The sequence below is a fragment of the Mandrillus leucophaeus genome, unplaced genomic scaffold (assembly GCF_000951045.1).
Source record: "Mandrillus leucophaeus isolate KB7577 unplaced genomic scaffold, Mleu.le_1.0 Scaffold93, whole genome shotgun sequence".
Lineage (NCBI taxonomy): Eukaryota > Metazoa > Chordata > Mammalia > Primates > Cercopithecidae > Mandrillus > Mandrillus leucophaeus.
This window is the reverse complement of record NW_012110141.1, coordinates 1,895,051-1,920,404: the sequence shown is the minus strand read 5'-3', so window position 1 is coordinate 1,920,404 and position 25,354 is coordinate 1,895,051. Positions and strand designations below refer to the sequence as shown.

Below are 25,354 nucleotides of genomic sequence, written 5' to 3'. Positions count from 1 at the left end.
AATGAAATTCAATCAGGAGATGGACTAACTCAGAAATGGAGAAGCAACAGTACTGGTAATGAGCACCAAAACTAATAAAACATAGAATTAAAGAATTACGACAGAACCATGACAACATAAAGAATATGATCAACATGAAACTAGGCCAATTAATACATAACAATGGCCCCTAAGTGTTCAAGTGAAAGGAACAGTCACCTGTTTCTCACTTTAAATCAAGAGCTAGAAATGGTCATGCTTAGTGTGGAAGTTATGTTGAAAGCCAAGAGAGGCCAAAAGCTAGGTCTCTTGAGCCAGTTAGCCAACTTGTGAAGGCAAAGGAAAAGTTCTTGAAGGAAATTAAAAGTGCTACTCCAGTAAACACACAAATGATAATAAAACAGTCTTATTGCTGATATGAAGTGGTCTGGATAGATGATCAAACAAGTCACCACATTCCTTAAGCCAAAGCCTAATTCAGATCAACCCTAACTCTCTTCAGTTCTATGAAGGCTGAGAGAGGTGAGGAAGCTGGAGAAGAAAAGTTGGAAGGTAGCAGAGATCGGTTCACAAGATTTAAGGAAAGAAGTCATGTCCATAACATAAAAGTGCAAGGGAAAGCAGCAAGTGTTGACATAGAAGCTGCAGTAAGTTACCTAGAAGATGTAGCTAACATCATTCATGAAAGTAGCTACAGTAAGCAACAGATTGATTGATTGATTGATTTGAGATGGAGTCTCACTCTGTCGCCCAGGCTGGAGTGCAATGGCTCAATATCGGCTCACTGCCACTTCCGCCTCCTAGGTTCAAGCCATTCTCCTGCCTCAGCCTCCCGATTAGCTGGGATTATAGGCGCCCACCACCACGCCAGGTTAATTTTTGGTATTTTTAGTAGAACTGGGGTTTCTCTATGTTGGCCAGGCTGGTTTCGAACTCCTGAACTCGTGATCTGCCCACCTCAGCTTCCCAAAGTGCCGAGATTACAGGCGTGACCCACCGCACCTGGCCAGCAACAGATTTTTAACGGAGATTAAATGGACTCCTTTTGGAAGAAGATGCCATTTAGGACTTTCATAGCTAAAGAGAAGTCAATGCCTAGCTTCAAAGATCCAAAGGACAGGCTGACCCTCTTGTTAGAGGCTAAAGCAGCTGGTGACTTCAAGTTGAAGCCAATAGTCATTTACCATCCTGAAAATCCTAGGGCCATTAAGAATTATGCTAAATCTCCTCTGCCTGTTTTCTATAATAAAGCCTAGATGACAGCACATCTATTTACAGCATGGTTTACTGTTTACAGCATGGCTTATTTTAAGCCCACCATTGAGATCTACTGCTTAGGAAAAAAAAAGATTCCTTCAAAATATTATTGCTCATTGACAACGCACCTGATCATCCAAGAGCTGTGATGGAGATGTACAAGGAGATTAATGTTGTTTTCATGCCTGCTAACACAACATCCATTCTGCAGCCCATTGATCGAGGAGTAACTTTGACTTTCAAGTCTTATTTAAGAAATATATTTCATAAGGCTATAGCTGCCATAGACAGTGATTCCTCTGACGGATCTGGGCAAAGTAAATTGAAAACCTTCTGGAAAGGATTCATCATTCTAGATGCCATTAAGAACATTTGTGATTCATGGGAGATCAAAATATCAACATGAATAGGAGTTTGAAAGATGATTCCAGCCCTCACAGATGATTTTAAGGGATTCCAGACTTCAGTGGAAGAAATAACTGCAGATGTGATGGAAACAGCAAAAGAACTAGAATTAGAAGGGGAGTCTGAAGATGTGACTCAATTCCTGCAATCTCATAAGAAAATTTTAACTAATGAGAAGTTGTTTCTTAGGGACGGATTAAAAAAACGTGGTTTCTTGAGATGGAATCTACTCCTGGTGAAGATGCTATGAACACTGTCAAAATGACAACAAAGGATTTAAAATATGACAGGAGTTTAATTGATAAAGCAGGGTTTGAGAAGACTGACTCCAATTTTGAAAGAAGTTATACTGTGGGTAAAATGCTATCAAATAGCATCATGTGCTAAAGAGACATCTTTTATGAAAGGGAGAGTCAACTAATGCAGCAAACTGCATTATTATCTTATGAAATTGCCACAGCCACCCCAACCTTCAGTAACCACTACCCTGATTGGTCAGCACCCTAAATTGTAGCAAGACCCTCTACCAGCAAAAAGATTATGACTTGCTGAAAGCTGAGATGATTGTTAGCATTTTTTAGCAATAAATATTTTTAATTAAGGTATGTTTTTTAGACAATTCTATTACACATTTAACAGACTACAGTATAGTATAAACATAGCCTTTTTTTTTTTTTAAAGAGATGGGGTCTCATGCTGTCATCCAGGCTGGAGTGCAGTGGTACAATCACGACTCACTGCAGCCTGAAACTCCTGAGCTCAAGTGATCCTCCCAAGTAGCTGGGACTACAGGCCAAAACGTATAACTTTTATATCCAATGGGAAACAAAAACATGTGTGTTACTCACTCTATTGTGATATTCAGTTCACTGTAGTGATGTGGAACTAAGCCCACAATATTCCTGTGGTATGGCTGTACAGTGTAAGAATCACCTGAAGGGTTTATTAAAACAGCTTGCTGGACCCCCTCCCTTAGAGATTCAGATTCAGTAGATCTGGGTTGGAGGTCAAGAATTTGTGTTTCTTTCTTTTTTTTTTTTTTTTTTTGAGATGGAGTCTCGCTCTGTCGCCCAGGCTGGAGTGCAGTGGCCGGCTCTCAGCTCACTGCAAGCTCCGCCTCCTGGGTTCACGCCATTCTCCTGCCTCAGCCTCCCGAGTAGCTGGGACTACAGGCGCCCGCCACCTCGCCCAGCTAGTTTTTTGTATTTTTTAGTAGAGACGGGGTTTCACCGTGTTCGCCAGGATGGTCTCGATCTCCTGACCTCGTGATCCACCCGTCTCGCCCTCCCAAAGTGCTGGGATTACAGGCTTGAGCCACTGCGCCCGGTCAAGAATTTGCGTTTCTAACAAGCTCCCAGCTGAGGCTGAGGCTGCCGGCCATTCAACATACTACCAAGTAGCACTGGCATAGAGAGATCACCGGAATAAAATTTACCTACGTGTGTGTGTGTGTGTATATATGTATATACATATATAGACAGTCTTGCTCTGTGGCCCAGACTGGAGTGCAGTGATGTGATCCCGGCTCACTGCAACCTCCGCCTCCCAGCTTTCAAGCATTCTCATGCCTTAGCCTCCTGAGTAGCTGGGATTACGGCCTGCGCCACACCACCTGGCTAGTTTTTGCATTTTCAGTAGAGATTGGATTTCACCATGTTGGCTAGGCTGGTGTTGAACTCCTGGCCTCAAGGGATCCACCTGCCTTGGCCTCCCAAAGTGCTGGGATTACAGGTATGAGCCACCATGCCCAGCCCCTATTTGTATATCACAATAGTGAGATGATTACTTTTCAACTTTCTTCTTTGTATTTTTTAGGTATTTAAATTTTTTTTACAATGAATGTTCCATCTTTACCCAAACAATAACATCATTATTGTAAAGAAAGTTAAAAGCAAGAAACATTAACATTTTTTACAACTACATTTTGTAGAAAAGCTTTCTCTGTGACCTTTAGTTTTTCTTTCTTCCTCTGAAAAGCTGAATCGTGTTTAATTAAACTCTCTCAAAAGTATCGAGTTTTTGTCTATAAAGTGGCAAAACTGGCTATGATGAAATAAACTGATATTTGCTATTTCTAATAAAAAGCATACAATATATTTTTCTTTCTTACCAGATTCAAATAATATTTAACATCAACATATTAGTCCAAGTCCTATCATCACTCAGATTTATCAGAAAGGTATGAAAAACCTATGCCTACTATAAGGACCAAAATAGCCTAATTCAATACTACTTTGTAAACATGGGGATGATGTTATTATGTAATTGTTTTAAGTACAATAACCACTGATCACATCTGAACCCTCAGGATACTTCAGTATTTCTTTTGGACAACTATGACCTGTTAGTAAATTACCCCCAAATACTTTAATGGAGTTTTACAAATTGCCCTAATGCCAGAGACCCAGATTAAAAAAATAGTAATAATGGTATGGGTGAGATTCACAGAACAAGCACTAACTGTTATGCAAACTGAAAATAAAGATTTTATCTAAAAGTTATTTGGGGAAAATAAGCAGATTTTATCAAGAATTGGAGCTTGGTAAGAAGGTAACAGAAACCCATTGTTAGAAACAGGTTGACTCTGTAGCTTTCCATAGTAGAGTTTAGAGTTTCTTGTCATGATTCCCTTATCAATGCAGTCTAATAACTACTTACACAGCACTTACATTGTATTAGGTATTATAAGTAATCTACAGATGATTTAAAGTATATGGGAGGATGTGCATAGGTTATAGGCAAATACTACACCATTTTATACAAGGGACTTGAACATTCATAGATTTTGGTATCCTCAGAGGTCCTGGAACTAATATCCCATGGATGCCAAGGGACAACTGTACTCAGAGGTAGAACGTCTCTGCTTTTCCTACATGTCCTATTTTTAACAACTTCTGTTCTTACAAATAATCCTAAGTCAATCAATAAAACTTCAAATTCTATTAACAGCTTAAAAGTACCAAACAATACTCTGATCATTCATTCATCTGCCAGAGAAGATGACAACCGAGTACTTTTCCTCTTTTAAACCAAAAAAAGTTTTAACCCTAAGGAAAGCTTTAATACTCATTTTAGATATTCCTCTAATACATCTATTTATAATATATCACAGAACTATATTCTGGTTATTAATAATCTCACTTCTTACCAGGATCTGCTAATCCAGTGGTCTCTAACAGTATGTAATCAAATTTCCCCTTCTTCTGCATCAAATTCTCAATGGCTCTAAGGCCATTGTCCCTGGAGAATACCAAAACATAATTTACAGTTGATTACCTAAATATTCTGAAGTGATTATTATACACATTTTAAAACATATTCAACAACTCGAGACAAAAGTATCCTTAGGAATGTGAAAATTTAACTCACTACTAACCTAACAAAATGTCTGTCCCATATTTACCAGTGAGAAAACAATAGATGCATATATATAATAGGTAAAAAGAAATCATATACATAATAATACTTTATTAAAATTAAAAGCAGAGGAAACTTTATCTGACCAAGTCAGTATCTTTTTATAGCTTCATGAAATTTTAAAAAACCAATATTCAAAATAATGATAAAATTTATTAACTATAGTAGTTTAATATAATAGCTAAAGGGACACTGATATTATATACCACTTAATTCTATTTTGCATTAGGATACAAGGTTTTAATTTCCCTTTTTTCTTATTTTATCAAAAGTGAAGGAAAATACTTAATAGATTACATTTTGGTTGTTCAAGAGTCTGTTATAATTTCATCCTTGCCAATACATTTGAAACAAAGTCAAATACCTAAGGGGGTAAATGATGCCGAAGAGATTTAATTCACTAGAATACACAAAATTAACAATACAAGCAATCATTTTTATAATTCATTCAACAAATACTTGAGTGCTACTATGTGTTGGGTAACTCTTATAGGGTCTATGGTAGACTAGTGAACAGACACTGTTCTTGGAAACTTAACTAGTGGAACATAATGTAAGGTTTTTCTCTTTTTTGACAGTCATTTACTTTTTGTTTTTATAAGGGTTGAACACTTGGGAATATGACCAATGACGTATTAATTCAGAATAATCATTTTTTACATAGGAGACTTTCATGCACTAGAGATTAATTAAATAAGCCCTGACATCAAAAGCAATAAAAACTCAATAAAAGGACCAAAACATTTGAGCAGATAGAAAAGACAGCAAGAAACACTTTAAGAAAATGCTTCCTAATAAGTTTATTTTCTATAAACTTTCTATTTGTTAAAAAATACAATGAAGCAAACTGTGTAAATTCAGTTAAATTACTCAAGAAAATTAAAGCTGGAAATATAATCTAAACATTTCTAGTAAACCATAGACATAGTAAACACATTCCTCACTTCACTGAACAGCAGAGGCAACCGTTTCTAAGTTCTAGCCACTCTTCATAGAGCTCTCCACCTTGGCTGACAGCTAAGGATTTCTCCAGTGCACTTCCTAGAATAATTAACAAACAGCACTCTTTACCTTATGTTCATTAGCCAACAAAAAACAAAGATAAGGATAACTCAGTAATGGAGATCTTAAAGTAGAAACAGAATTTTATAACATATTTTTTCATTTTATTCATGCAGTCTCGATATCTAAATTACAGTACACTATTTTAGCTTTTATTTAAGATGACTTAAGCCCTTAAAAAGACACATCCTAAACTGATAAACATACCTACTTTCTTCTCAGGCCTCTTACTTGGCCACCCCCATTTCTTAATAAAGTAGCTATCTTGAAGGCATTTTATTCTTGTTCAGGGTAAACTTTCTAAATAAACTAGTATGTTTTATATACTGGACTTTGTATGCCCTTCAACCTCTTAAGAGATTGCCTTATCTATCTTTTTCTTTTCACTCTTCTAAATTGTTTCTGTTAGACAAATGGCTGAATATTCCCAATGAGTAAAAACCCCTAGTTCATCTTGAGGAAGGTTTTTGGCCAGTGTATCATGTGCTCATTTAAAAATTAAACTTATAGGGAGGCCGAGGCAGGCGGATCACGAGGTCAGGAGATGGAGATCATCCTGGATAACACGGTGAAACCCCGTCTCTACTAAAATTACAAAAAATTAGCCGGGCATGGTGGGGGGTGCCTGTAGTCTCAGCTACTTGGGAGGCTGAGGCAGGAGAATGGCGTGAACCCGGGAGGCGGAGCATGCAATGAGCTGACATCGCTGGCACCACTACACTCCAGCCTGGGCGACAGAGCGAGACTCCAAAAAAAAAAAAAGAAAATTAAACTGATAGGCCGGGTGCCGTGGCTCATGCCTGTAATTCCAGCACCTTGGGAGGCCGAGGCGGGCAGATCATCTGAGGTCAGGAGTTCGAGATCAGCCTAGCCAACATGGGGAAACCCCATGTCTACTAAAAATACAGAAATTAGCCAGACGTGGTGGCGGGTGCCTGTAGTCCCAGCTACTGGGGAGGCTGCGACAGGAGAACTGTTTGAACCCGGGAGGCGGAGGTTGCAGTGAGCCAAGACTGTGCCACTGTACTCCAGCCTGGGCAACAGCTTGGGTGACAGCGAGACTCCCCAATCTCAAAAAAAAAAAAAATTAAACTTTTAGTTAAATTCACATATTTTCCTAGCAATGCTTACTTAAGAAAGAATAAACTATATTTGAAATGCTTGTTATCTATAAGAATTATTTTAAATGTTTTACTTTTCCTCTAATAAAGAAATATACCAAACGGTGAAGAGTTCTAAAAGTCCAGTAAGCAAATGAGCCCCCATAAAATTGAGTAGTTTTACACTTCCATAGTTTTTATCATATTTCAGCTAGGTATTAATAAAGAGCTTCTAAAGGGGTTGCTACAGAATTCAGACTACATACAAAACATTAATGAAACATGAAGGAAAGTGTTAAGAATGCCGTGAAAAATAAAATTGTGAAAATGATCCAGGAAAAAATAAAGAAAATAGTAAGAATAAATGTAATCAGTGTGCAATAGGTTATTTAATAAGATGATGGAAAAAAACAGTCTGTTATTAGAAATCTCAGGATTTTTGCCTAAAAAGCACTTTTCTCTATAGTTTATTAAAACTAGAAATCGAATATAACAGGTTTCCCATCCTGTTCATAAAACCTAGCTTTTTTACTTTTTACAACTGAAAAAAATAGTACGTTTTAAAAGAAATTGTTTAATAGATATTGTTTTTTGGCTAGAAGTGAGCTTTGATTACAATTCATACTTATGAAGAAAAACTCCTATAAAGATAATAGAAGTATTGTGTCTAGCACTATTTTTTTTAACTACAGTTTAATATTTGAGTTGAGAAGCTAAGCACACTTATTTTCACAGATAATTTAAGATACATGAGCATAAAGACCATATGTTTATCTTATTTTTAAAATCTTGAGTTTTAACTGCATTGCAGATAATAAACATTAAACAAAGTAAACTTAGAAGCATTTTCAATTATTTTTCATGAGTTGCAATAAAGTCCATACAGAAGTGTCTTTCTAGTTCCTAAAAAGAACATTTTTTGGCTGGGCGTGGTGGCTCACGCCTATAATCCCAGAACTTTGGGAGGCCGAGGCAGGCAGATTATGAGGCCAGGAGCTCAAGACCATCCTGGACAACATGGTGAAACCCCATCTCTACTAAAAATACAAAAATTATCTGGGTGTGGTGGCGCGCGCCTGTAATCCCAGCTACTCGGGAGGCTGAGGCAGGACAATCGCTTGAACCCAGGAGACAGAGGTGGCAGTGAGCTGAGACTGTGCCACTGCACTCCAGCCTGGCGACACAGAGAGACTCCATCTCAAAAATAAAAATAAAAAATAAAAAAACCGTTTTTTCATACATCTAGATTTTTACTTCTGGAGTCATTTATTTCATGTAAAAATCTAGTTTAATTCTATTAATAAGAATTCCAAAGTTACACAAAATAAAATTTTATTAAAACTAATTTCAGTATTTTCAACCCATATAAATCTTAACAGAAATTAATCTAATTTTTCCAAAGCTATCCACATCAGTATAATACCTTGCATTTTCATTTTTAAACATGGAATATCAACTCACCAGAGGAAGAAAGTCACATAAAATCTTGCAACATGACATTTATTTATTGAACTTTACTTACCTTCCCCAAATTCATTTAAAATGACTGCTACTCTTTTACTATGTTGCTCTGTCAAAATATAGTTCAGAAGTGTTGTCTTCCCAGCACCTATAAAACATTTTTTGTAAATAAAAAATTCAAAATAATTTTAAAGATATGAAAAAGATATAAAGAATCCTAATGTTTTTGGGAATTTGCATGCTATTTTTCATATATTATTTAAGTACAGTATAGAACATCCTAGAGGATAAGATTAAAGCACCCTTTGAAACCTATTGCAAAATACTTTATGTAGACATACAATTTTATAAATATTTACAAATACTCCTACAAGTTGAAACAGTTTCTTCAACCTAGCCTAACGTTTCCTAAAATTTACACACAATGATCTTTTATTTATAATGACCTTTTATTTCAACATTAACCAGAGGCAAATTCAGGCTGAGTATATGGCTACTTATAGTATGCTTTAAACAATCTATAAAAGTTTTTATGAAATAAGAAATAGAGGCAGGTAGTGTCAACAACGCACAGAATGTTCAGTAAAGATAAATTCATAGAGCTATACCAACTTTATCCAGCAGGTGGCATGTGAAACCTAATATGTCAATCTTGAGTAGCAGAGTCTTGTGAACCATACACACTAAAGTTCATAGAGGAAAAAAATAAAACCCTAACTGCATAGTATTGTAGTTCAATTGTATGACTATATCATTTCTTTATCTTTTTTTGTTGGACATCATTTCCAGTCTTTTACTATTACAGTGCTGCTAAAAACTTTTACATGTAGGTGATATACATGTCTTCTGAAATATATTAAGTTTTCTAGTATACAACTAGATCTTCCTATAACTAGGAAGATTTTACGAAGTATTAGGGTATTAATATCTTTGAGGTCATATTCCTTTCAAAGCTTTTTAAGAGATGGAGGCTTACATTTAGAGTACTTTAGGAGGCTCAACATCACAAAAGTATGAAGTATAGAATGGAAGAGAGAGACTTTGGGCAATGAGAAAAATCTTAAAATCAGTCCAAGATTGAGACAGAGGCCCTGAACATGAGTGTTTCACAGGGCACTGATGTGAAAACTGAAAGGAAAGGGTGAACGTAAGAAATCTCCTAAGAGAAGACTTATTAGGGCTTTTTAACCATATTATGAAGAAAAACACTTTAAGACATAGTTCATTCATTCCAAGGTTTCTAATATGTAACAGATTTATGCTGGGCCTTGGTGAAAAAGTGAACAAGACAGCCTCTGCCTTCACAGAGCTTAGAAATATCAAGGGAAGCGGGGAATGGAGGGGAATTCAGTGAATAAGGAGGCAATTCTGTCACAGGATGACATATTCAATAGGAGATGTACGAAATGCTATGGAGAACCTAAAAGGGACATCTAGCCAGAGGAGTCACAGTAAAAAAGTACCTATTCCAAGGGGCGAAAATACTTGGCACCTTTGAAGTAACATTAGTTCATTGTGCAGGGCCAATTTGGCAGGCTGGAAAGGTTGGCAAGATCCAGATCCTACAGGTCCTTGTAATTCATGTTAAGGAATTTGAACTTTAACCCATATGGACGCCACTGAAAGGTGTGACGCAATCGGACCGACATAAAGATCATTAAGGTTAATTAAGGCAAGGAATAAATTAAAGGGCAACAAGACTCCAGATTAGTCAGGAGGCTTTTAGAGTATTCCAAATGGTTGGGATCACAGGAGCAGGATTTGGGGGGATGGTAACGGATGAAGTTTCAGACATGTTAAGCTTTAAGTTGTAGGACATCAAAATAGAAATTACACAGATGTGTAGCTAAAGATGGACAAAGGGGGAAGGAGGAGGGAGCCTTAAAAAGAAGCCAGAGAAGCAGGTGGAAAAATCAGAAGAAAAATGTAATAGAAGTCAACGGAACAGTGCTTCAAAAAGGGAAAATGGTCAGTGATAGGAGTGAAACTATCCCTAGATTCAGCAACAGGTTTGCTGGTATTAGTCCTCACTCCTGAGCTTCAGATCATTTTCTCCAATGATCAGCTGATCTACCGGTGAGCAACACACGGGAAAGGCCCGAGGGGCACGTTTGAAATACATTGTTTTGGACAAGAAATTTGTTCATCTTGTCAGTAGAACAGCCTCTGAATAACTGGGGAAATGCCAAAAATCCACTCCTTTATGAAATTACTTTCGAGCAAAAAACGGGAATAAACTTACAGTCTACAAAGTTAAAAAAAAAAAAAAAGTTCGTATTTTTACATAAAAGGTCATGAGGTGGCCCAAGTCTGTACCTGTCTCTAGCAACACCTAGGAATATTATTTCTCTGAAACAGTACCATTGTATTTACATTTCTTAACTTTTTTCAAACTTTTAATAGTCATATATTTGTTCTAGCCCTTTTATTTAACAGTAAAGTTTAAAAATATACTTCTCAAACTTTTCCAGTAAGAAATTTCTACTGTAAGTGCATAAACCGCTCTTCACGAAACTACCAGGTTCACAAACCTGTGGTTTCGAGTATCCCTGTACACTCATAAACGTTCTTAGTTTGAGAAATAGTCTTGGAGGACAGAGATTTTATTCTTACTTCCTACGCAGCGGTTTACAAACAGACCTCAAAAAAATAAAAAAATAAAAAAAGGTGTTTGAGATAGGAGCACTTCCCGCTAACTGGCTGGAGGACTTTGGCTCGTGGGGAAGCGGAATCTACTGAGGAAAGCCCCACATGTCGGGCATTTTACACACGGGACGTCCTTTAGTGGCAATAGGTAGGTGATTCCGGCCCTATTTCACAGGTGACAGGTATTTTTGCCATTTTCAGGTGAGATGGATGAGCGTCAGGAAAGTAAGATAGCTTGCTAAGAGGTCACAGAGATAATCAGGGGGGCGTGTCTGAGCTTCAAAGCCTTGTTTCAAAGGCTAATTTCGATCTCACTTGAGACATGGGAATCTAACGCAGAGGGGACCCGGCATCACTAAACTCCCAAGATGAGAGGGAACCCATACCAGGAGCAAGGGACCCAGCCCCTACCTCAAAGCCATTTGCTCTTGATCATGAGGCCCCTATGCCTCAGGAGAAGAGGCACCGGCAGCCCCCAAAATCCCAGGATACCAGAGTTCACGGCATTTTGTGACCGGGATGGTTAGTTACCTAAATACCCGGTGATAATTGTGACTGGGATCTTGGCGCCGAGGCCAGACTTTTCCTCCTCCTCGCTTTGCTTCGTCTCAATGGGAACCAATTCAGGACAATCTTCCTCCGCAGGATCCTCTTCCTCATCCACAGATCCGACAGTCGGTAACATTCCGGCCTACAGCACGTCCGTACCTCCGCTGAACCGCTGGGACCAACACTTCATACCGCAGCCGCGCACGCCCAGCACGCCACTCCAGGCCTGGCCCGGGCGTGACGTCATCACACCGCGACGCTAGTTGATCCCGCCCCGATTACCTGGGCTCTGGACAAGAACTGCCTCTTCCCTTAGCCGCACCCCCCAGGGAGGTGGTCTCTCCCCGACGGAAGCTGGACACGCCCCTGGGCGTGTTCTGTAAACCTGAGCAACGCTGCGGAGAGTCCTTAGGGCGCACTGACCACCTGTCTGAAGGTGGCACAGGCGCCTATAGCCTTAATAAGCTACTGGCTGTGGGTAGGGCTGAGGCCAGCCTGCTGGAAATCTGGAGTGGGTAGCCTGACCTAACCAGTTCCCACAGGGCGTAGACTTTATCAACCTGACCTTTTAGTCTCGTTTTTAAAAAAAAAAGTTTTAATTCATAGGGGAAAGAATGGAAGATTATAACATTACAATTTTAATTGTAATTTTTATACCTGAAGGATAACCAGTGACACTTTTTTCTTTTTTTATTATTACATATTATATAGGTAATTCCAAATTTTTGGTATTTGTGCATCACTTTTATTTACTTTTTTCTCATTATTTATTTGGATCTCAGGTAACCTAAGTTCATTAATTATATTTGCTGGTTAATGACACTCTCATTACTAATCCATAGTAGCCCTCCTTTCTAATATAAATTTATAGTGAACTTCTTTGATCTGATCCCTAACCTAAGAACATTACCAGTGACTTACATGTACCTGCGTGCACCAACCCTGCTTCCAATCCACAGCCTGTCCTGTAAGATAGTAACAACAATCATGAATTGGTTTTGGATTGCCAATCATTCCGTCTTTTCTTTTTAGTTTTATCACATGTATCACGTATGTACTTAGATAATATGTTGTTTAATTTTGGGTGTTTTTGAACTTCATAAAATTATCCATATACTATATAAACTCCTGAGGCTTCCTATATCTTTCAGCATCACTGCTGTCTTGTATTCTATTGTGTGGCTACAGGGCAATTTATTCATTTTCTCTCAATTGTTCGAGGTTTTGCTCTTATGATCAGGGCTGCTACGAACATTTTTCCTGATGTATGTGTGTGCAACTTTCTCTTGGGAGTCTGTGTAAGAGTTGAATTGCTGGGTCCTAGGTTATTCAAATGTTATACTTTGCAAGGAAGTGCACAATTATTTTTCAAAATGTTTGTACAAATTGATACATTTTCCCAGCAAATTATAAGAGATCTCATTGGTCTGTATGTCAATATTATCAGGCCTTAATTTTTCACCAATCAGTTGAGTACAAAAGAAGACTTCATTGTGATCTTCATTTGCATTTCCTTGATTACTAACAAGATTGAGAACGTTTTCATGTGTTTTGACAATATTTAATTCTTAGAATGACCCTGTGAAGTGTTATCCCTCTTTCAAACATGAGGCACCAAGAGTTACTTGTCCAGGTTAGGTCATAAAAATCTATCTGATGCACAAATAGAATGTTTTACTACTATCCTGGTGCCAAATAAAAGGTTGACTTTTCCTTCCTTCTCTGAAAATCCTCATAAAATATACTGTGTGTATTCCATTAGTTCTACTGATAAGGATATATAACTTGAAAGTTTTCTTTGCGGTATTTATCACACCTTTTGCAGAACACAGTTAAGACAGGCGGTTTATATTTGCGCAAATGAGTGTAATATATTCACACATACACTCAGTCTGAGAAATCAGGACTTGAATGCTTTGCCAGCTTTGACAATGTAATCATTAACCACCTGAGGAAGAAATGAGGCAAATACCTTAGGCATGGTGGTTCAGTTCACTTTATTCTACCAAAGGAGAAAAGCTGTGATGGGCAGCCCAAAATAGATTGTGAACCTAAACACAATGGTTCACAAGCTTTTTCATTTCAGGAATGCTATGAAGTATTGATTTTTTTTGACAACCTAAAGGAAGGAGTAACATTGCACCCACAGGCATCACACTATTTGCTTGATGTCCTTTCAGCACTGCATTACTGCCTGAATAGTAGCTATGACAGCCCTCACCACCTTCTTTTACATATTTTTTAAAGTACATTCTTGTGGGTTCCCAATATGGCACTGGCTGAATGTTATGCTAAAATCCTTCTTTCTGTTTTTTGAGACAGGGTCTCACTCCGTCGCCCAGCATGGAGTGCATTGGCACGATCACAGCTCACTGCAGTCCTAAACTCCTGGGCTCAAGTTATCCTCCCACCTCAGGCTCCCAAGTAGCTGGGACTCCAGTCATATGCCATTACATCTGGCTAATTTTTGTTTTTTTTTTTTGGTGGAGACAGGGTCTCACTATGTTGTCCAGTCTGGTCTAAAGTCTCATCTCTAACAATGAGCAACCTGTAACCTGTGAGGCCAGCTCAGTCAAGTTGACCTAATAGCATTATTGTAACAGTATGTAGCCTCAGTCAGAGCAAAATAAGTTTTACACATTGGCCAAAAATTAAATGCACCACAAATATCTATCAACTGATAGACAACCAAAATATGACAAATGGATAAACAAAATATGATCTATCCATACAATGGAAAATTATTTGGCAATAAACAGGAAAAAGGACTGATACCTGCTACAAAATGAATCAATCTTGAAAACATTATGGTAAGTGAAAAAAGCTATTCACAAAACACCACATGTTGTATGATTCCATTTATATGAAATATCTAAAATAGGCAAATCTATGGAGACAGAAAGTACATTAATGGTTCCCGGAGTGGAGGACTGGGGAGAGACTACAATGGTTTTTGGGCGGTGATGAAAATGTTCTAAAATTGATTATGGTGATGGTAGTACAACTCTGATTATACTGAAAACCATTAAATTGTACACTTTAAATTGGTGAATTGTATCATATGTGAAATTTATCTCAATAAAGCTGCTATTCTTAAAAGAAATAAAGGCCTATCTGTGCATCAAAATGGGGTGCCTGTGTGCATTTGTAGAGAAACACTGTCTTCAGCAGTTTCAAGTTCTGGCCTTAGGTACAAGTATAAAGATTACAGCTTGATGAAATTTTTCCTTTAGTCTGTTCCATATTCCTCTTCAGTCAAATTTTTATCCATGGATTCTGTGGAGTCCTGTCATTTTATTTTCTCAGATAGATTTATAATCTCAGTTCTCCCAAAATAGCTGGGCATGACTTTTTATTTTTATTTCTTTTTTCTTTTCTAGATGGAGTCTTGCTCTGTTGCCCAGACTGGAGTGCAGTGGCATGATCTTGGCTCACTGAAACCTCTGCCTCCCGGGTTCAAGCGATTCTCCTGCCTCAGCCTCCTGAGCAGCTGGGATTACTACTACTCTCACCACCACGCCCGGCTAATTTTTGTATTTTTAGTAGAGACGAGGTTTCACCATGTTGGCCAGGCTGGTCTTGAATTCCTGACCTCATGATCTGTCTACTCAGCCTCCTAAAGAGCTGGGATTACATGTGTGAGCCACTGCACTGGGCTTTTCTTTTCTTTTTTTTTTTTTTTAAACTTATAAGAGGGTTGTCTATTCTGAGTGAGGCTTTCTCATTGTTAAATTTAAAATGTCTTTTTAAATAAGGATGAAATTTCTTCATTATAATATTTTAGGATCTATTACAGTTTCTGATGTAACTTAAAAATTCCTCCTCATTTAGCTTTGCTGTTTTGTTTCATCTCATTTACTTTAGGTTAAAACAACAACAATAACAATAATAATAATGTGTTGAGCCTCTAAGCATCTGATAGGCACTGCCTTAAGCACATTAAATGCATTATCCCACTTAACTCTCCAAGGTAAATACTATTTGTTTGCCAATTTTATAGATGAGGAAATTGAGGCTTAGAAAAGACAAATACCTTGCTCGAAGTCATACAATCAGTAAATGGCAGCCCTTGGGCTCAATCCAAATCTGCTTGACACTAAATCTCATGCTCTTTTAAACCAGAAGACCTGCAAACTTTTCTGCAAAACTAGATGATAAATATCTTAGTCTTTACAGATCAAAAAGCAAATTTAAGGACACTGTGTAGGTACTTATATAATAAGAGAGAAATCGAATGTCTACAAGTTTGAACTTTGAATTTCTGTATTAAACAGAGGCCACTGTTTTGGACTGAGCTCCTGCACTAGTCCCAAGTAGACCAGACCAAACCAAAATGGAGTCACTCATGCTAAGCACCACAAAATCGAACTAAAACTTTAAAAAGCAGGTCCCAAAATAGACGAGTTTTTTTTCTTCTCCTGAAAACAGGAGATTCCAGTATAATAAGGAAGTCCCCTCTGCTCTATCCCTTACAGAAAAGTAATCCGAAGTAACAACAGATTACTTACAAAAAACTAATCTTGGCTGGACACAGTGGCTCATGCCTGTAATCCCAGCACTTTGGAAAGCCAAGGCGGGTGGATCACCTGAGGTCAGGAGCTCAAGACTAGCCTGGCCAAAATGGCAAAACCCTGTCTCCACTAAAAATACAAAAATTAGCTGGGCGTGGTGGCACACGCGTGTAGTCCCAGCTACTCGGGAGGCTGAGGCAGGAGAATCACTTGAACCCGAGAGGTGAGGTTGCAGTGAGCCAAGATCATGCCACTGCATTCTAGCCTGGATGACAGGGTGAGACTCCATCTCAAAAAAAATAAAAAAGTAATCTGATGTTAACCAATCCATTTTTTTTTTTTTTTCCTATTCTGTCTCCTTGTTCCCACCTTACAAAACCCAGTGTTCTGCTATTTTCCAATGGGATTAGAGACGAAATAACTCTATTTATGATGATAAAAAGTGATGTCAATGCCTAAAGTTTTGGGCAACCTCAAAATTAATCATCCTCTCAAAATTGAGAGGTTGACCAAAAGGAGGAAACGTTAAATTCAGTGTGGCCTAAAGCTGCCTCCTTACATATTTTAAGTTTGCCCTAAAGGTTTCCCAGTACATAAAAAACTGTAACTCAACTTGATATGTAAAACGGACTGTAACCTACTCTTGTAACAAGTAGTGAGTCTCAGCCAGTCACAGCAGCCGAACTTCAGCCAACACAGGCAGCCAACTCTTCAAACCAGGTTCAAATAAGGTAAATGCCCAGCTGTAACCAACCCTAGTCTGGTTCTGGGGGCTGCCTAATTCACAAATCATTCTTTGCTCAATTAACCTCTAAAGATTTCCTTTCAATACGTATAATTTTCACATCATGAAATAATAGTCTTCTTTACTTTTTTTTCCAGTGTATTAAAAATGTAAAACCCATTTGCAGGCTATACAATAAATGGTAGCAGTTTCCCAACTCCTGATCTAAGCTAATATAATATACTGTTTTCTTAAGCAGAATTAAATGAAATTTTGCAAAATTGGATCCTCCTTGCTATTTTAAACTCAGTTTGTAAATCATTCACCATTAAAACAATCCTGGACCCTCAAAGGGTTAGGTACCACTGTTACCATAGTGCTAATATTCAGAGGAAGATCTGAAGCTGAGAAGCTTAAACTTTTTTCCCAAGGGCACTAATACCTGGCCTGGGAAAGACCTAATTAAGGTGAAACTTGAGTCTTTGCATTGTAGTAAGAGTCCTCCTAGGTGGGAGAAGAGCAGAGCAGATAAGCTCTTAAACTGTCTGGATTTCAGCAGCTCAGCTTTTTGACAATAACCTTGCCATATGTCCTTTGGCACAATTCCCTACTAATTCCCTGCTAGTCCCCTTAGCTTCATTTTTCTCTCTTGAATAGTTAAGTTAATCATCATAAGAAAAAGAACTGTAGCTATATCCAAATAAGAAGAAAGCTAAAAATAATACCAACTTGGTTTTGTTTTTTGTTTTTTTTCTTTCTCATTTTTGCAACTTCCTGCAAAGGAAACGACATACTAGTGGCCAGCAATAGCTACTGGTTTAGAGGAAAGGAAACTGAGAGTTTCAAAAGTAACCCAGTTCCTCTTATCTAGCTGTGGGAAGTAAATAAATAAAATATTTTTAAATGTTTAAAATTTATCAGTTTATTTAACATTTTTCATTGGGTACATATAAACTTGTTGGAAACATATCTAAAAGACCAGAGGCCAATGGCTTGTATTCTTGTGACTGCTTTGGTTAAGGTAGAATATCAATATTCAAGTGTCATACAGTCCTCTTTTAAGATATACAACCACTGTAAGGACAGGAAAGAATGTTTCCTCTCCAGAATATTATTGAAGATGACTAGCAGGTGAAAAATGTGCATTTCAATGTTTTTAGGAGCTGTGATATTAAGGGCTGTAAGTAACATTGTTTGAATTCATTCTCTTTGGTGATTAAAATAAATCTTAGCTTACAACTGAGTCACTTGTAAGTCAGCTTGCCATGAAATAAAAAAAAAAAAAAAGAAAACACCATTCAAAGCCCTCAAGCTGATGAGTTGAGTGGTGTACCATTCTCTCTAACAGAAACTACATTTTAGATACTATAGGAGTGGGCAGAATGACAGGAGTAGAAGTTGGGCAAAATGAAAAAAAAATGTTTTGCAATAATTGATGGTGTAATATTTTAGGAGAGAGTCTACATAATTTCTTCTATTGTCATTAGAAATTTCAAACTGACATTTGTGGCTATAAGTTTCACTTTCTAGTTTTTATAGTGTTAGAGAAGCATATTCCAAAAATCCATAGGCACCTGCTCATAATTCCTTAAATGTAAGTAAAAGGCATGAAACAAATGATCCATCTCCATTCTTCCTTCCCCTTTCTAGTCCCTCAAAGAGTGTTTAATCATACTTTATTGAAATACCATGCTACTGGCAAAGCCAGGTCTTTCTGGCTTCAAGACCAGGGTCTTTTGAGTCTTATAGCTCTGTCTCTCAGTCATTGTCTTAGATCTTTTGTGCTGCTATAACAAAATATCCAATACTGAGTAATTTATAAATAATAGAAATTTATTTCTCACAGTTCTGGAGGCTATGAAGTCCAAAATCAAGGTGCCAGGAAGTTTGTGTCTAGTGAGGGCTGGTCTCTGCTTCCAAGATGGTACCTCAAAAGCTGTGTCCTCCTGAGGGGATGAACACTGTGTGTTCAACTGGTAGAAGGAGACAAAAATAAACTTCCACATTGTTTAAGTTTCTGTTTATGCCACTGAAACTAATCCTAACCAACTTATTTGATTAATTGTTTTTTAAATAATATAAGTAGGCTGTGCACAGTGGCTCATGCCTGTAATACAAGCACTTTGGGAGGCTGAGGGGAAAGGATCTCTTGAGGCCAGGAGTTCAAGGTCAGCCTGGGCAACATAGCAAGACCCTTTTTCTACAAAAATTTTGAAACTTAGCTGGGCATAGTGCCATGCACCAGTAGTCTCAGCTACTCAGGAGGCTGAGGTGGGAGGATCACTTGAGCCTAGGAGCTCGAGGTTACAGTGAGCTATGATCATAGCACTGCACTCCAGCCTGGGTGACAGAAAAAGACCTTGTTTCTTATTTTAAAAAATTTAAAAAAATATATATACACACACACATATATACTATTTATATATAAATTATATATTATATCTGAATGTATTATAATTATAAAAAATTCAAACAGTAGAAAAGTATTAGGGTAAAATGTGGAGTCTCTTTCACTAACCTCAGTTTTACTTCCCTTCACCAATATTATATAAACACTGTGAGCAATTTAATAGACATAGGTCCAGATTTTTTTGGTCCAATATTATGTTTGCCCCTGCCATGTTAGATATTTTTCTGTAGGAGAAGCAAGATTCCTCCTGAAAGAATATTCCTGTTTAGACTAAGTCTTATGTATATGAATATATGTATTTGCATACATGTGCATTCATGAAATTATAACAGAAACGTACATTTGATACATATGTGGCTTTTGTTTTAATAAATAGGAACATATATAGGTTTTGCTCTGGAGATTGCTTTCTTCATTTGACAATATGCACTGATACTCTTTCCTTCTTACTAGAATTAGAAATACATCATTCATCTTTTTTTTTTTTTTTTTTTTTTGAGACGAGGTTTCGCTCTTGGTGTCCTGGCTGGAGCACAATGGTGAGATCTTGGCTCACTGCAACCTCTGCCTCCCAGGTTCAAGCGATTCTCTTGTCTCAGCCTCCCAAGTAGCTGGGATTACAGGCGCCCGCCACAACACCTGGCTAATTTTTGTATTTTTAGTAGAGACGGGGTTTCACCACGTTGACCAGGCTGGTCTTGAACTCTTGACATCAGGTAATCCACCCGTCTCGGTCTCCCAAAGTGCTGGGATTACAAGCGTGAGCCACCGCGCCCGGTCATACATCATTCTTTTTTTTTTTTTTTTCGGATAATGCTTCAGAGTAAATTCTTTAAGTTCCTAGGCAGGTTTTACAGATGTCTTTCATCCATGATAAATGGTTGCTAAATTATGATTCTGCAAAAGTAATCCCGTAAACAGACATCCAGGTAAATTTTACAACCAGTGAAATTCTTAGGCCAAAAAACAAATAGCCAGACAAATCAGACCTACACACTATGAATTAAAATGAAGCCAGTGTTAGGGTTTCTAAAAGAACCAGAACAGGAAAGATTATTCAAACAGAAGATCCTCATCCTTCTCTTCAGCTGGAAGATTAGCAGGCTCCAACACCTCTCCAGCTGCTCTCCTTTGTTCCAAGTCCTTCTCAGATTTTTCCTTTAGAATCTTTTTCTTCTCCTGTATTTTCTTTAACCTATAGCACTCTTCTCACTCTCTCTCATCCAGCTCTGTGATGATATAAGCAAGAGTACGTTCAATGCGGGGAATGATGACATGTTCAATGGCATTTACACGCCTGTTGGTTATCTTAATAGCTTCATCCAAAGTAACAAAAGAAGTCTGCAGCGAAGCTAGTTCCACCAGTAGTTCCACTGCTTTGGCATAATTCCTCTTTAATTTAGCCAACTGTTCCCCACCTCTGGCTAAACCAGTCAGTTCATAACTGTCAGTTCCTTCATGGTAATGTTCAAATACTGGCAAAGTAACACCTGCTACATTATCTTTCTTCTCTCGAATCTTCACTTGGGCTTTATTTACATTTTGGATAACTGTAGTGCTGAAGTCACCTGCTGTGAACTTGGCTTCAGCTAGTGAAAAGGCAGCTTCTCTCATCACTTCGCCCATCAACATTTTAGACTCTATTATCTTCTTTAGGATCTGTCGAAATCAAAAAGTTAAGACGTCAGATTTTTTCTTCAGGAAGTTTCGACCTGTCTGTGCTCCCTTTAAACGAGCCTTCATGATGGTCTGTGCCATTCGCGAGGGAAAGATTTCAGTTCGGTCTTTGCCTGACATTCTGAAGATAACTGTTTGGCTCGGGTCCCCGGCCGGGCAACCGAGGCTACAACAGCTCCAGAACTGGCCCCCACGGTGACTTCCGCTACGGGAGTCAGCTGGTTGTGTCACTTGACCCCTCTTGTTGCTATGAGACAGCCTATCATTCATTTTTTAAACCACTTCATGTTATTCCATAATAGAGATGTAACTATTTCATCATATCTTCACAAGGGACATAAAGATTGACTACCTCTTCAAAACATGCTCAAAAGGTAAATTCAACGTATTATCAAGAAATATAAGAAAGTATGTTGATTAGGTGTAGCTTCTATGTTTAATAATAAATTTTATTCTTATTCTCCTTTGATATTTTAGACTTGTTAGCATGGCTTATTAAATTAGTTTAGTTCAGTTATGGAAATATCAAAGTTCAAATTCAGTAAATTTTAATATTAATTTCTTATTAACAGTTCTGGTTACTTATAAGTAATATGATTCTACCCATGTATTGTATTTTTATAGCAAACTCATATTTTGGATTGTGTATTACTATCCATAAATTTACACATGTACTTTCATAATTTAATTGTGGTTAGTGAGTTTTTGGCAGCAGTATACAATAGGTAGATTAAAATTAATTCTGAACTGATGCTAGAAGAAAGATTAGTTCACATATTGCATCTTGATAATAGTGCTGCTTTGTGCCTAAGGTATTGCTTAGCTATTCATATCCCTGAGTAATACCACTGGTAGGCCGGGTACGGGGGCTCACATCTGTAATCTCAGCACTTTGGGAGACCAAGGTAGGTGGATCACCTGAGGTCAGGAGTTCAAGACCAGCCTGGCCAACATGGTGAAACCACGTCTTTCCTAATAATACAAAAATTAGGACTGTGTGCGGTGGCTCACGCCTGTAATCCCAGCACTTTGGGAGGCCGAGGTGGGCAGATCACAAGGTCGGGAGATCGAGACCATCCTGGCTAACATGGTGAAACCCTATCTCTACTAAAAATACAAAAAATTAGCTGGGCGTGGTGGCAGGCACCTGTAGTCCCAGCTACTCAGGAGGCTGAGGCAGGAGAATGGCCTGAACCCGGGAGATGGAGCTTGCAGTGAGCCGAGATCGCGCCACTGCATTCCAGCCTGGGCGACAGAGAGAGACTCCGTCTCAAAAAAAAAAAAAGAAAAAAAAAAAAATTAGCCGGGCTGGTGGCACACTCCTGTAATCTCAGCTAGTCAGGAGACTGAGGCAGGAGAATCAATTGAACCCGGGAGGCGGAGGTTGCAGTGAGCCAAAATCATGCCATTGCATTCCAGCCTGGGCGATAAGAGAGAAACTCCATCTCCAAAGGAAAAAAAAAAGAAAAAGAAAAAAGAAACTATTAGTAAGCAGAATATTAATCTCTATGCTTTCACATCATAATGATTCCTTTTACTTCATGTATTTTTGTTTATGAAATTCTGTAAATCATACAAGCTACAGATGGTGACAGCAGTAGAAATATAAACTTTAGCACACTTGTGTATGCATTAATATGTTCAAAATATATAAAGAAATAGTATTTATATAAATAAATACATGTAAGTTTTAGATCATAATCAGAGGTTAACATGGGTTACCTTTGGGGAGGAGGAAATAAGAAAGGTGATATGGTTGGCAGACAAAGAGGATGTGGAGAAGTAATCTTCCACTGTATTAGTCTGTTTTCATGTTGCTGGGCAATTTGCAAAAGAAAGAGGTTTATTGGACTTACAGTTCCACATGGTTGGGGAGGCCTCACAATCATGGTGGAAGGTGAAAGGCATGTTTCACCTGGAAGCAGACAAGAGAAGAGAGCTTGTGCAGGGAAACTCCCCTTTTCAAAACCATCAGATCTTATGAGACTTATTCACTATCACAAGAACAGCATGAGAAAGGCCTGCCCCCATGATTCAATTACCTCCCACGGGGTTCCTCCCACAATACATGGGAATCCAAGATGAGATTTGGGTGGGGACACAGCCAACCCATACCATTCCACCCCTAGCCCCTCCCAAATCTCATGTCCTCACATTTTAAAATGAGTCATGGCTTCCCAACAGTGTCCCAAAGTCTTAATTCATTCCGGCATTAATTCATTTCAGTGTTAACTCTAAAGTCCACAGCCCAAAATCCAAAGTCTCATCCGAGACAAGGCAAGTCCCTTCCACCTATGGGCCTGTAAAATCAAAAGCAAGTTAGTTACTTCCTAGATACAATGAGGGTACAGCATTGGGTAAATACAGCCATCCCAAATGGGAGAAATTGGCCAATACAAGGGTGATACAGGCCCCATAAAAGTCTGAAATCCAGTGGGAGAGTCAAATCTTAAAGCTCCAAAATGATCTTCTTTGCCTCCATGTCTCACATCCAGGTCATGCTGATGCAAGAGGTGGATTCCTATGGTCTTGGGCAGCTCTGCCCCTGAGGCTTTGAAGGGTACAGCCTCTCTCCAAGCTGCTTTCACAGGCTGACATTGAGTGTCTGCGGCTTTTCTAGGTGCACAGTGCAAGCCATCCATGGATCTACCATTCTGGGGTCTAAAGGATGGTGGCCCTCTTCTCACCACTCTACTAGATGGTGCCCCAGTAGGGACTCTGCGTGGGGGCTCCAACCCCACATTTCCCTTTCACACTGCCCTAGCAGAGGTTCTCCATGAGGGACCTGGCCTTGCAGCAAACTTCTACATTTTCTGAAATCTAGGTGGAGGTTCCCAAACCTCAATTCTTGACTTCTATGCACCCACAGGTTCAAAGTCATGTGGAAGCTACCAAGGCTTGGGGCTTGCACCCTCTGAAACAACAGCCCAAGCTGTACTTTGGTCCCTTTCGTTCATGGCTGGGTTGCAGGGTATGAAGTCCCTAGACTGCATACAGCAGAGGGACCCTGGGCCCAGCCCACAAAACCAGTTTTTCCTCCTAAGCCTCTGGGCCTGTGATGGGAGGGGTTGCCATGAAGAACTCTGACATGCCCTGGAGGCACTTTCCCCATTGTCTTGGGGATTAACATTCAGCTCCCCGTTACCTATGCAAATTTCTGCGGCCAGCTTGAATTTCTTCTCAGAAAATGGGATTTTCTTTTCTAGCGCATTGTCAGGCTGCAAATTTTCCAAACTTTTATACTCTGCTTCCCTTATATAACTGAATGCCTTTAATAGCACCCAAGTCACCTCTTGAATGCTTTGCTGCTTAGAAATTTCTTCTGCCAGGTACCCTAAATCATCTCTGTCAAGTTAAAAGTTCCACATATATCTAGGGCAGGGGCAAAATACCACTAGTCTCTTTACTAAAACATAACAAGAGTCACCATTGCTCCAGTTCTCAACAAGTTTCTCATTTCCATCTAAGACCACCTCAGCCTGGACTTTATCATTCATATCACTATCAGCATTTTGGGCAAAGTCATTCAACAGGTCTCTAGGAAGCTCCAAACTTTCCTGCATATTCCTGTCTTCTGAGCCCTCCAAACTGTTCCAACCTCTGCTTGTTACCCAGTTCCAAAGTTGCTCCCACGTTTTCAGGTATCTATTCAGCAGCACCCCACTCTACTTGTACCAATTTACTGTATTAGTTCACTTTTATGCTGCTAATGAAGACATACCTGAGACTGGGCAATTTGCAAAGGAAAGAGGTTTATTGGACTTACAGTTCCTCATGGCTGGGGAGGCCTCACAATCATGGTGGAAGGTGAAAGGTATGTCTCACATAGAAGCAGACAAGAGAAGAGAGCTTATGCAGGGAAACTCCCCTTTTTAAAACCATCAGATCTTGTGAGACTTTTTCACTATCCCGAGAACAGCATGGGAGATACCTGCCCCCTGATTCAATTACCTCCCACCGGGTCCCCCTACAACACATGGGAATTCAAGATGAGATTTGGGTGGGGACACAACCAAACCATATCGCCTCCCCAAAAAAATCCTGTTTAGATTAAGTTTTATGTTTATGAATATATGTATATGCATGCATGTGCATGCAGAAAATTATAACAGATAGAGTATTACATATATAAATGTGTATTTTTTTATATGTACTG

The 25,354-nt window shown here is 38.7% G+C and overlaps 1 protein-coding gene and 1 pseudogene across 7 annotated transcripts in view; both read right to left on the bottom strand.

Annotated features, from left to right (window-relative positions):
- LOC105532058 (COBW domain-containing protein 3) overlaps positions 1 to 25,114 on the bottom strand; it is a 66,441-nt gene extending 41,327 nt beyond the window's left edge. For 4 of the 6 annotated variants that reach the window (XM_011970132.1, XM_011970133.1, XM_011970136.1 and 1 more), the window contains exons 1-4: positions 11,859 to 12,560; positions 8,743 to 8,829; positions 6,003 to 6,099; positions 4,790 to 4,881 (exon numbers count right to left, since the gene is read on the bottom strand). In XM_011970132.1, the coding sequence (XP_011825522.1) occupies positions 4,790 to 4,881; positions 6,003 to 6,099; positions 8,743 to 8,829; positions 11,859 to 12,012 (430 nt within the window). In that variant the 5' untranslated portion in view covers positions 12,013 to 12,560. Of the gene's footprint in view, positions 1 to 4,789; positions 4,882 to 5,073; positions 6,100 to 8,742; positions 8,830 to 10,755; positions 10,856 to 11,858; positions 12,561 to 24,671; positions 24,678 to 25,103 lie in introns of those variants that run through there. The other 2 variants (XM_011970135.1, XM_011970137.1) reach the window with 2 other exon arrangements.
- LOC105532060 lies at positions 20,337 to 21,446 on the bottom strand (annotated as a pseudogene). The gene has a single exon (XR_001004901.1). The product of XR_001004901.1 is annotated as a V-type proton ATPase subunit D pseudogene (transcript).
- Positions 25,115 to 25,354: the final 240 nt, after the last annotated feature.